Source organism: Lampetra planeri, chromosome 24, assembly GCF_965212315.1.
Source record: "Lampetra planeri chromosome 24, kcLamPlan1.2.h2, whole genome shotgun sequence".
Classification (NCBI taxonomy): domain Eukaryota; kingdom Metazoa; phylum Chordata; class Hyperoartia; order Petromyzontiformes; family Petromyzontidae; genus Lampetra; species Lampetra planeri.
Genome location: NC_136130.1, coordinates 12694713 through 12708257, shown reverse-complemented (window position 1 = coordinate 12708257; position 13545 = coordinate 12694713). Strand labels below are relative to the sequence as shown.

At 41.7% G+C, this 13545-nt stretch overlaps 1 protein-coding gene across 1 annotated transcript; it reads right to left on the bottom strand.

Annotated features, from left to right (window-relative positions):
• Positions 1-937: 937 nt before the first annotated feature.
• Positions 938-13142, bottom strand: SHOC1 (shortage in chiasmata 1). Its single transcript, XM_078605814.1, has 8 exons — positions 13038-13142; positions 11863-11983; positions 11334-11458; positions 10361-10454; positions 6207-6341; positions 4337-4486; positions 2521-2695; positions 938-1505 (listed from the first exon to the last, which is right to left on the bottom strand). The coding sequence occupies exons 1-8, from the start codon at positions 13088-13090 to the stop codon at positions 1402-1404; spliced, it is 957 nt and encodes a 318-aa protein (XP_078461940.1). The 5' UTR covers positions 13091-13142; the 3' UTR covers positions 938-1401.
• Positions 13143-13545: the final 403 nt, after the last annotated feature.

The window sequence follows — 13545 nt, the reverse complement described above, 5'->3', positions numbered from 1 at the left end:
ATGGTTAGACAGTGAAGCAGACGTACAGTAGTATGTGTTGCAGTGCCTACGAGATTCACAGGCGATGGCACCCACGTAGAACCCAACATTTTGGATCTTTAAAAATGTACCAGTGTCGGCTTTAGGCCAAGCGGGGCCATTCCAAGTCTCTCGTCACCTGCCATACACTGCTTACATGGCACTTTGCGATCTTTTCTGTACCCAAACCTAAAAACAGGTTTGATGACATTCCTTCAATTACTTCAAACATCGTCTAACATTCAAAGTGGTTCCCTTTCAAATAAGAATTGCGGCGGTGCTCATCTCATACTTACAACCCTCAGCGATTGGTGGAAAATCCCCATTCCTAGGGAGGGGAGGGTGGGCGAGTCGGTTTAATAGACAACGTTAACATCCCCGCAAAGTGGAACCTATTTTGTCGACTTCAGAGGGAGGGATTATAGGTCAAATCAACGCCCATCCAAGATTTGAACTCACAACTATCCGATGCGAGTCACTCGCTCTGCAGCTGAGCCACCTCAAAACTGGAAGTGACACTACAGAGTATCATCAAAGAGGACCGATGGAAAGTAGATCCATGCAGGGGGAGATGAGAGGATAGCAGTCACTACTTGGTCAGTGTAATGCGAATGTCAAAATAAAATACCTAATCTTAGAACTGTTTCATCAGATCCCATATACAGTACTCATTTAGTGACAACAAGAAAGGGAGTACAATTGGTATATTTCCTAACTGGTGTGATGATTGCTAAATTTCGACAAAAGGTGTTTTTATCTTCTTGGTTCTTTCGGTAGTCACGTAGAAAGGGAAGTAATAAAATAATAAAAATAAAACACAATAAAATAATTCTCACGACGTTTCGGCTACAACGCAAGCAGCCGTCTTCTTCACCTGAAGACGGCTGCTTGCGTTGTAGAGAATTATTTTATTGTTTTTTTTATTACTTCCCTTTCTACGTGACTTTACCGAAAGAACCAAGAAAGCTTTAAATCGAAAAAAAATGTGTTTTCTCCATTGTGAGTGGTCCAAATAAATCAAACATTGCAGCCAGTGGTCTGCATTCCTGTCCATAACACGTACATAATGTAAGTTTAGTAAATTATACCTTTGACCTTGCCATAGGAATGTGTAATTACTACCACTAGTACTAGTACTACCCCACTGGCTCAAGGGTGTAAACAAGAGATGAAAATCGACGCAAGGCTCATTTGAGCAGCAAATCACCGTCTTTTACTAAACTGTACTTACATAAACTCTATTACCTCACCCCATTCTTGTGAAATTAATTATCATCGTTGAGTACAATGGATGTTATTCATCATCTGCTTCACCTGGGAAACATAATGATTACAAGTGACAATGAGCAGGGAACTCCAAAGTGTGAATTTACGCGACATCGTTTAAATAAAAGCAAGTCGGGTTTGTCCATCTTTGCGGCCAGGCACTCGTACATAAAATAGTTGTTTCTGTTTTTGTGCATCATCCTTTATGTCCAAGCATGAATCTAAATTTTAAAAAATGACAAAAAATACAGTAAGTCACAATTAACAAGTGGGCATGTTTAGTTATATTGTAAATATACAGGCAGTCCTCAATTTACGAACACCCGACTTATAAACATCTGCACTTACGAACCAGCTTCTATGAGATTTTTCTTTAACATAGCCTTGCAAACGCAAACTCGCTATTGTGAACTAAACCGCACAACTATTTTGTTAAGCGGAGCGGTCCTCCGCGAAATGTAATGAGTCAAAGCAACCTGCTCGGAGTGAGTGTTGGTGTGTGTGTGTGCAAGTGAGTGTGCGTGTGCCCTCGTATGTGTTTGGGGAGCAGTAGTGCAACGATTAACGCGCTGTATTACCAAGACGGTTACCCGAGTTCGATTCCTGCTCACGACCAACACAAGTGACGATTATCTGAATGGGTCCTGGACTTCCCCTAGGTCGACTCAGCATAAAATGAGTACCTGGTGCGGTGTGTAAACATCGTCACTGGGGAATCGAAGGCGGTTAGGCGTGGTGTTGGCCATCTACCCCCTCGTGGACTGTGCCGGCTTTCATAGTCGCTGCTCGCTGACAACACTTTGTCCCACAGCCTGTTCAGGCTGTAGGGGATTTTTTATGTACAATTGTGGGGACTCAATTACGGCCCTTTCTGACAAGCAAGCCAGTATCAGGACTGACGGTACGTGGAAAGAAAGCTGACTTTTCTATTTGTTACTTTATTTAGTTTTATTGTACTATACAGTATTGCATGCAAATGCATAATAATTCTTTGAGTTTAACAATGCTTCCTTTTTTGTTGAACCATAACACATTTTATAACACTGACCATATGTGCATTTAAATACAGTACATTATTACGTTATGACTTACAAACCATTCGATTTATGAACGGGTCTCAGGAACAGAACCAGTTCGTAAGTTGAAGACTGGAATTGACAAAGTTCAGAATTTTACTCAGATATATATTATACATCAGCCAAAACAAGCTAAATATTTATACATGAATTGCATTACCTGACATTAAAACAGGCCCAAATAAAAATGTGTCTTCCTCTTGATGAGTGTGGTGAAAACTTGACTTGATCTGGTATTCGGAGGTTTCAAATGGAGGTGAGTTTAAATGCATAAAGTCATCATCTTGTTCCATTCTTTTGACTGGCTGATACCTCATACATATTTCATTGAAAAGCTGTGGGAATATGGTTTAAAAATTAAGTAACAGGCATCAGTATAGACATAATCAACGATTTTTGGGTTTAGATCGCGTTACTTATAAATGTGTCGTAACCCTCCACCACCCGACACGGCCAATCAGTAAAAAAAGTGTCACGTTGACAAAAGACAAATAGTTCACTGCTTTAGCCCACCGGTGTGTTGAAGCGTGAAACCACAACATTTACAATTTGAGTACGACGTTTCGCTGGTGATTGCATCCAGCATCATCGGGCAATTGCCCGATGATGCTGGATGCAATTGCCCGATGATGCTGGATGCAATTACCAGCGAAACGTCGTACTCAAATTGTAAATGTTGTGGTTTCACGCTTCAACACACCGGTGGGCTAAAGCAGTGAACTATTTGTCTTTTGTCAACGTGACACTTTTTTTACTGATTGGCCGTGTCGGGTGGTGGAGGGTTACGACACATTTATAAGTAACGCGATCTAAACCCAAAAATCGTTGATTATGAACAATATTGGTCGCGAAAGCCTACGTGTTAATCAGTATAGACAATTGCGTACTGCTCTCTTTATATATGAAAGTAAAAAAAACACGGCAAAACAATTATAATTTAAAAAAATCTTGTCCATCCACTCTTGGATGAAGGCCTCCCCATGCCATCTCAGTCATGGAGCTTATTTGACCATACCTCACCACCAGGGGCGGTTTCTTCATTAGGGCGATTGGGCGACGCACCACCAATCTCAGCCGTTACTGTGCCTCTGGATATAGTCCAATCAGCGTCATGTCACGTTCTGTGGGGTACCGCCTCTTTTTGGGCGATTTCACTCTGGCTGAGAATCGCCCCGTGTGGTCCCATAGACTTACATTCAAAGATGTTTTTTTTCGAAAGGCGGGCGCTGCAATGCATTCTCTATGGCTTCCGGGAGGGCTTGCACTAACGTGCTTACGTCATCATACGTAAGCACGTTTCAGTCAACAATGTTATTTGTCGCCACCTAGTGGAATCTTTAATAAAAGAAACTAAGTGGATTTTAATAATAGTGAGATAGAAACAAACAAGATGTATTGTAAGAGTCACTTTATTTTTCATTAATATTAAAGAAGTGAAGTTGCCTTTACATGCTTAAGCTGTTAATTTATCCATTGCATGGGTGGACCTTATCCTTATCAATCATCCAGACATTTGCCCCCCCCTGAGAGATTTTGCAGGAGCCGCCACTGCTCACCACGCTGCTAAGTGTGGATTGCGAAAGGGGGCCCCAAGCCAGGTTCAGATATTACTTGCCACAGGTTTTAGCCATGGCCGAAAATCAAACTCGAGTCGCCAGGTTAACAGTGCAGTATGTTAACCACCGCACCACTGCTCAGTACAAATTGATGCCAGTGTTTATTTCTATACTTTATTTAGCGCGTTATTGAGTGATTGGGCCAGGAAGTAAAACAAGGTTTAAATGTAAAAAAGACAGAGCCAGTCTGCATGCGAATGTCGATTTCATAGTTAATACTGCAAAGAGATGGTCATGCTACCACAGACAAACTGATACAAGTGGTAAAAGAGGAACTAGTTGACAACAAACATGAGCAAGCTCGAGGCAACAATGATTTCTTAAAAAATGCGGTTTCGGCAGGACACAGCGTAACTTTACCTTCAAGACCTTTGTTGGCACTTGGGGCAAAAGGTTGCATAATGTTGGCAGTGACAATGACAGGATTTGCTGGAGTGATTCTAATTTGTGTAACATCAGTTGTGCTACGAATGCATTAATACAAGGAAATCCGAGCAAAAATTGCTCCTCCTACAAATGGAAGCAAAAGTGTTTTGTATTTAGAACACAGATGACAATAATTACACTGGGTTCGTGAACAATAAATGTTAACCTGTCTATACATCTCTTATTGTTAAAATAAAAACATTGTAAAAAAACGTCAGCAGAAAGTCGGGAACATTGAGCATTGAAAACAGCAAACGTGTCACAACTAAATGAATGTAAATCCTTGCAGAGCACAGTTTTCAGCATAAGGCTACTCCATTAGTATATGGAATAGTAAACAAAAACCTGATTTACTTGGTTATATAAGGAGTTCATCATGGCCACCACCACAACATCCATCAGAGGCATTTTACATTGATAACATCACACAGGAGAACAGACATCCAGAACACCTCATTCGAGACCCAAACATCACACCTGGCTTTGACATTCCTCGAAGACATTGGTGTAACCATCAACTGCATTAGAACATCAACAGGCTGATGCACACATCTCCATGGATATTTAAAGAACAGGACCCTGCGGGGTGGGCTGGTAGGAATGAATAACCAAAGAATATAAACATAATGTATTATTACACTTGTTTAGCCAGGAAAGCCCCACTGAGTCAAAAGGTTTTTGTAGGGTCCTACCATGTGTTTGCAGTAGGGGGCGGTGTTGCTACACCTAATCGGACGATACGAAGGGAGAGATTGAGGCCTAGTTTAGGTTTTAGGCCTAGCTGTAGGCTTTAGGGCGCTGTGAGTTAATTTTTAATTTAAATGTTTTAATTATTTATGTAAAAGCTTTAAATTTAAATGTTTCTATTTAAAAACATGAGGGAATGTAACATTGTTAAACATTAACTCCCTTTCACACACGCGGGGGTACGATACGAAGGGAGAGTTTCAGGCCTAGTTCTAGGCTTTAGGCCTAGCTGTAGGCTTTAGGACACTGTGAGTTTATTATTTAATTTCAAAGTTTTAATTAAAAGCTATCTCAGGGAATTATAAGGGAATGTTACACGTGTTTAGCCAGGAAAGCCTCATTAATTTAAATGTTTTAATTAAAAGCTATCTGAGGGAATTATAAGGGAATGTTACACTTGTTTAGCCAGGAAAGCGTCACCGAGTCTAAAGGTTTTTGTAGGGTCATGTCAAGTGTTTGCAGTAGGGGGCGATGTTGCTACACGGACGGACGGTCGGACGGACGGACGAAATAATCTATTGGTGGCTGGTCCACTTCGTTCCTACCAGTACAAGCCACAGTAGTACGACTGGCCATGCAACTCAAACTATGGACCATACAGTATGGTAAACCAATGCAGTCGGCGCTCCTTCAATAGAGGAATAGTGAAACCACATGAACTCTCTCTTGAAGCCCTCTCATGGCTAGCAGACGTCTACATTGCCATTTAGCTCCTGAACATATTGCATACATAAAACAATATCACACTGGCCAGTCTCTTGTTCTACCCCATACCCCTCCGAAAAGACCACTCAACCAAACGTGCATGATTTATACTCTGCAGATGCGCTCTGTAGAGTATTGCTGGAGAGTCCAGGCATACAGTTAACATCAAGCCTCGACTGTGATAGTATTGTGGCACATTTTGGTAACTAAATCCAAGGGCAGCTTGGTAATCCATGATTGTGGATCAGCACTCGCAAATAAATTACAATGTCAGTAGCATTCAAATAGGTAGGTATGCATTGGGGCTGCATTGTACTTCATATAGATGTAGATATGCATGAAGTTAGCTTACCTTTGAAACCAAGGGCTTCAAAAAAGGCCTCACAATACAGTGGTCAAGGTCCCAACCCTTGCTGCTGAAGAGTGTCACATCCCCAATCGCCCGTATTGCTTCTACTGTTTCTTGAATGCTTCCAGTTTGAAGAATCTACATCAATGCAATACAAAAGTTAGATTCGAAGCTTTCGTGATTGCAGGAATTATTGTTCTTTCGGTAAAATCACGTATAAAATAAAATAATAATAGATTACTTCTACTATGAGACCTCCTTTACCAGTGGCAAAATATAGTAATAGGTTTTTACCCGTTCAACTGGTACAAAAACTGACACCTTTATACAAGGCATCATGTTTGCAATAACCACAACACAAGCAGTCAAAAGGACTGCATATCATTATCTTCATCAGAGTTGTTTCTTTTTGTTTGCATTTTGACTGCTTGTGTTGTGGTTATTGCAAACATGATGCCTTGTATAAAGGTGTCAGTTTTTGTACCAGTTGAAAGGGTAAAAATCTATTACTATATTTTGCCACTGGTAAAGGAGGTCTCATAGTGTAAATGCTTTACCCGAGCTCTCAATACTCTGATAGTGCGCTGACTTTGAGTTGTACGCCTTTTGGCGTCATCTGGTCCAACACCAATGAAGACTAGGCTCTAAGAAAAGCTGTCTCGGGTGTGGACCAATCAACTTCAAGGACAGTGCATATCATTATCATCATCAGAGTTGTTTCTTTTTGTTTGCATTTTGACTGCTTGTGTTGTGGTTATTGCAGCAAACATGATGCCTTGTATAAAGGTGTCAGTTTTTGTACAAGTTGAAAGGGTAAAAACCTATTACTAGATTACTTCTAATTTAGAAATATTTGGGAGAACGTTAATCAACCAGGCAATGCATTAACTGTGTGTTAGCCGACTCTCTGTGTTGCATTGCATTACACTTCCTAATTTGTATTCTATTATTTGATTGTATCTTCTACGTGACTTTACCGAAAGAACCAAAGAGTAATACAAAAGTTGTACATTTTACAAGAAAACAATGCGGCTCAAAGGCAACATAACATGACTGTGCTATGAAGGGTTGCAATTCACTTGCTGGCAAATGACCATGCAATAGGGTTGCCAGTCTGCCGATCTCCCGCTCCCACTTGCGAAAGAAACCCCGTGGTACTTAAACTCCTCCACTAAGGGCAGCTGTTCCCCCCTCACCTGGAGAAAGCAATCCACCATCTCCCGGGAGTGAACCATAACCTCAGATTTGGAGGTGCTGATCCTCATCACAGCCGCTTCACACTGGGCATTAAATAATTCAAGTTAATTCAAGAGATTACAGACTGACGAGGCAAAGAGGACAAAGTCACGTGCAAAAAGCAGCGACGCCACCTCCATACCCCTGAACTGGATACTCTCAATCGGAGACAGGATGCACTCTTGGCGGAGTCCAAAACCCACAGTGAACGACTTTGATTTAACACCAAGAATATGGACACAACTCTCACTCTGGGAATAGAGGGACCCGATAGCACACAAAAGCAGCACCAGTACATCATACTCCCGCAGCACCTCCCACAAGACATTTCTGGGAACACGGTCATATACTTTCTCCAAGTCTACAGAGCAGAGGTAGACTGGAGAAGGATACTCCCATGACCCCTCAAATATCTGACAGGGAAAAGAGCTGGTCCATTGCTCCACGACAACGACGGAATCCACATCGTTCTTCCTGAATCTGAGGCTCGACCACTGGGCAGAGCCTCCTCTCTAGCACTCTGACATCAGCTTTACCTGGGAAGCTCAGCAGTTTGATTCCTCTGTTATTGGAGCACACCCTCTGGTTCCCTTTTTAAAAAGTGGGAACCACGACCCTAGTTTTCCAATCCAGAGGTACTGTCCCCGCCTTCCATGCAACATTGAAGAGGCGTGTTAACCACGACACACTCTCCAGTGCTTTAAAAAACTCTGGGCAAATCTAGTCGACTCCAGCAGCTTTGCTGCTATGAAGGCCCTCGACCGTCACAGCGATTTCAGCAGCCGTGATGGATCCAACCCCCCCCCCCCCAGCTGTTTACATGGCTGCATCCTGAGAGGAGGGCCTGTGCATGGGGTTCAGGAGCTCCTCAAAGTGTTCCTTCCACCTCTCGACTATCTCCTGAGTTGAGGTCAATGTTACGCCACCTTTACTGAAAACAGTCTGGGCCACGTCCCGTCGAGCCCTCCTAAAGCGTCGGATAGTTTGCCAGAACACCTTTGAGGCTGCCCGGTAGTCACTCTCCATGGCATCTCCAAACTCCTCCCACACCGCGGCTTTCACTTCAGCAACTGCTGCAGCTGCCGCCCTCTTGGCAAGCTGGGACCTCTCAATTCAGAGAGCTTCCTTCTTCAATTTGACAGCTTCCCTCACCACTGGTGCCCACCAGCCGCCATGACAAGCACCAACTGCCTTCAGGCCACAGCCTTTTGCAGCTGCATCCACAATCAAGGTCCTGAACATCGTCCACTTGGACTCAATGTCCACGACCTCACTGGAGTGCAGAAGTTTTCCCGGAGGTGGAAGTTGAAATCTTTCTGCACTGGGTCTTCTGCCAGACGTTCCCAGAAAACCCGCACTATTCTTTTGGGCCTTCCACGTCTATCTGGTTGGTGCCCCAAGCGTCAGATTCTACTTACCACCAGGTGGTGATCAGTTGAAAGCTCTGCCTCTTCACCCGAGTGTCCAGAACATATGGCCTTAGGTCCGATGATACAACTATTAAGTCAATCATTGACCTTCAGCCCAGGGTGCTCTGGTACCAAGTACACTTATGAGCATCCTTGTGTTCGAACATGGTGTTTGTTATTGACATTCCGTGACTTGCGCATAATTCCAAAAAAAACATCACCGGTAGGGTTCAGATTATGGGGGGCCATTCCTCCCAAACATGCCTTTCCAGATATCTCCATCGTTTCCCACGTGAGCATTGAAGTCGCCCAGTAAGACTATGGGGTCAATGTGCGGCACTCTGTCGAGCACTGCACCCACCGTCTCCAAGAAGGCCGAATAATCTGAACTGCTGTTTGGTGCATAATCACAGACAAAAGTCTCTTTGAGGCGACCCTCTCATCCACTGGAACAAACTCCCAACTGAGCAGTACCCAGCCGGGGGCTTGTAAGTATCCCCAAACCCACCCGGGGCCTCTCACCAGGGGTTACTCCGGAATAGGAGAGAGACCACCCCCGATCGAGAAGTTTGGTTCCAGTACCAATGCTGTGTGTGGAGGTGAGACTGATGATAGTCGGTACCTCTACACCTCCTTCACCAGATCTGGCTCCTTCCCCACCAGTGACGTGACATTCCACGTCCCAATAGCTAGTGTCCATCGCCAAGGTCCAGTCCATCTGGGACCATCCCTCTCCCTGCCATACTGGCATCACACCCACCCCTCACCCTTGGTACTGCAGTTGGTGGGCCCACAGGACGGCACCACGTAGCCATTTTGAGCTGGGCCTGACCAGGTTACGTGAGTCACCCGGCCACCAGGCGCTTGCCGGTGAACACCACCCCCAGGCCTGCCTCCAGGAGTGTGTCCCGATATCCATTGTCCGGGTGAGGTTTTCTTATTTTTGTTTTTTTGTAACTATTCATGAGGTGATTTTTTTGGGACCATTATTTTCTGGAACTTCCCCCCGACCTGTTCACCAAGGGAGACCCTACCAGGAGTACAAGACTCCAGGCAACATAGCTCTGAGGGTCATTGGAACACATAAACTCTACCACCATAATAACGTTTATAAGTACTAATTGCATAATTACATACATTCTGCCAATATTTCAACATTAAATGCAAGCTTGGGCAAGTCCCTCAATAAAATTGCACATTAATATTGATCTATCGATACATGGGTAAGGATGAAAGTTACAAATAATATTGGCAAATGTGGTTATATCCAGCACTAATCTGCTTCGGGATATTTTTTGAAGATTTACAATATTGAGGAAATGTGTCATTGTTATTACAGGACACCGCACAGTGTTGATAGACCTAGGCTAAGGAATGTCTGGGTTTGGTGGTGGAGCCTACATTCCCACCAGGCTTGCATGGTGCTCCGCTGACTTGTGAACCATACCCAAGATGCAGTGTTCATCTCTAAAGCTTATATTTGGTTATGATTAACTTGGTGTTATGCCCAACCTTTATTTCATAGTCGTCATTCTTCACACTGTATATTGCTGAAGTTGCTTTTAGAAAAGATAGACCATGAATAACTTCTGCAGAATGTGAATACCTATGGCAAGAAAAACACAGCTTAAAAATTGTGCTCGAAATAAATATACCATCTTAGGGATATATGGTTTTTCTTGACCTTACTAAATTAGTAAATATCCAATTACAAACATTTCAACGTAATTTAATTACACCTTTTAAAGAAGGTAGCCAATAATATGGCATACTAAATCAGCATAGACTCCTCCACAACATAAGCTGGGTTTCTAGAGCAACTGTTGACCCATTCCACTCCTTGTACATAAAATAAAGTAAACATTCACGTTGTTGTGGAGAATATAAATAACAAAATACATATGCAGACAGTATGCCTCCTGAACATATCTGTCTCTCCACGTAAAAACTATTTGCATATCCATTGGCTGCATGGCCGTCTGGGGGTGAATGCTTGAGAAGCATTGTGCCGGTTAAGTGTGAGGCATGTTTTAAAATGATTTATTGCACAATTTACATTCTCCACGATGCTCATGATTACTTTGTGATTATATGGGTTTTGCATCGAAATAGGACCCATATCTAACAAAAAGGTCCTTGCCTATAAACATCTGGCAGTTTACCAGCGATGGTTTAAGCATACTTGACTCGATGTGACGCTAAATGATGTGACATCTATGGAGAAACTGGTCCAGTTTGCTTTGTTAAACCAATGATTCTGAATAATGCATTCCCATAAGGTCGTATGGCTGATGGGATGTGTAAAAACGTACTTTTATTTGGAGAGAAAAATATGGGAAAGAGGTCAATTGTCTGCTTATTTATTTCGAAGCACTGAATTAATGCTACAAGGAGAGAGTGTGTCAACAGTTTTGAAGATCAACGATATAATTTATCAGTCATCCTTGCTGTACAAACGTGTGAATACTTCATGCATTTGTCTTACGTCATGTTATAATCGGACGAGGATAAATAAAGAATGAGCCAGCATTTTTGGAATTGCAGAGACAGTGCTGCCAGCTGGGAAATTATGTAGTCTGTAGCACCTTCTTCGTGTAAACATTCTAGATTCTGCACAGACACGCAAAACAGTAATTATGTTTTTACAAACTAAACATAATAGATGACACAAAATTGTGAAAAATATTGTAAGTTGAACTGGTTTCAAGTTTATCTTGTTTAACATAAAGAGGCAATGAGAGTCTATTTTTCAAGAGTTGACCTGTTACCAAAATAAAAGAATATTAAAGCTAAATACTGTACAACAGTCGAGCAAACAGAAATCAGAAACAAACAGGTAACGCGTGTACTCTATTTCAAATGCTCATTGCTATCCAAAATGCAAGATTGGGGTTCAATGACAGAAACAAATCATGCTTCTCACATATAAACTACTACCAACTTTACCCATTATTTCAGTCGATAATTCATGCAAAGTACAACCTTAGTCTTATACCCGGTGTGAGCAAAAATACCTTTAGGACTATAGCTGTGCCTTCATCAATAATTAAATCAGCATAAAATATAGGATGTGTTCCTTCGGAAGTCTGAATTGTCAATTCATTGTAATTTCTTTCCATTATTGTTACACTGTTCCTGTTACAAGACGTCACATTTTTGTATATCAGCATGCACATTATTGTATATCGGCATGGTTTCCGTGATTTGACGATATTACGATATATATTTTTTGGTCTTTCGGTAAAGTCACGTAGATAGGTTAAAAAATATACAAAAAAATACTTTTCGATCGCAACACAAGCGATCGTCATCAGGTGGGGAAAAAAGGGGGTAAGCCTCTAAAGGCAAATTGTTTATAAAGGTTTAAAGTGGGCGTAGTCCGCGGAGTGATATATTATACCATATGAGACCCCCACAATCTTATTGTCCGATGTGCAAAATATCTTCATATCATGAATATTTACATTATAGATAACATGTTTCTCAAATCTCTTAAATCTTGCCTCTGAAAACATTGCTCCCATCCCTCATAAGCTGTAATATGAACCCATATCCCTCCTATCTTTTGTCGTGCTATTATGAATATATCTTCTCTCTATTCTTAGAGATGTTTTTCAGTGGATATCTACGTAACTTCTCTTTTTATTTCTTTACTGAATACACCTCCTTCCTTTCCCTCTCATCTCTGTTACATCTATTATAAATATGTATTTAAACTCAATGCCTCGCATCTGGAAACATCTTTTATATCCCTTGTATAGCTCTGTGTAAATATCTTTACTATCTCATGTCTGAATGCATCTCTATTTGTTTGTCTATCTTATAGCTGTTCTGAATACATCTGTCTATCTTTGCTATTGGTTTAATGTCAATGGCATGTGACTCGGCATGTTAGTTAATGTGTGAGGGGTGTAACATTGCAAGAATACACACATCTTGTTCAAGAATATATTTTGATTTATGCTAAGTATACACAACGTATATGCTCATGTTACATTTAGGGACACAATACAGAACAAAACTGCACAAAATAATTAGAAACACAGAAACTATACATATGAGAGAGTAAAAACCATAACAAAATGAAAAAATTGCGTCTAATTGGGCCCCTGAATGGAAACACAACACTGAATCGTTATACACCTCATATTTGTGCACAAATCATAAAGTACAGAAAAACACATTGTACCGCGATTCCAGCAACCTCGAGGAATCCTTGATGCCTGTCAGCTTCTGAGACATGATTAGTTTGTAAGGAACATGCAGAGAAGCCAACAATGACACACTTGGCCTTGCTTCTGTTGACAGAAACATGAATATTTACATGAATATTTACAGGAATATTTATGTTGCATTCTCGTACAAGTGTGTGATTCACATATTTCTGGGGCGCGAGGCTCGTGCCGAGTGACTGGTCGGCTCATCACAATACACACAAATTCCTGAAACTCACTCCCTACCTAAGGACATCGAGGTCACCATCTTGGCTTGCTAGAGTATGGAAGTACAGCAAATGCTTCAATTTACATCTCTATTACATTTGTACTGGGATTGAGTGTTACAATACACCTTCATATATGTTTCTTTCCAAATGTTTTTTTTACATCCCATCGGCCACATCGCCTTCTGGAAGTGCACAATTTCACCAGGATTGGTTTAACAAGCAAACTGTGGATCAGGTTTGACTTTCAGTATCT

Coding starts and splice junctions, on each gene's coding strand:
- SHOC1 (XM_078605814.1), bottom strand. CDS start 13,090: ATGTCTCAGAAGCTGACAGGCATCAAGGATTCCTCGAGGTTGCTGGAA. Junction 6,342..10,360: donor ATGACGACTATGAAATAAAG/GTTGGGCATAAC, acceptor GCATTGATGTAG/ATTCTTCAAACTGGAAGCAT. Junction 4,487..6,206: donor TGAAGCCCTTGGTTTCAAAG/GTAAGCTAACTT, acceptor TTCCATTTGTAG/GAGGAGCAATTTTTGCTCGG.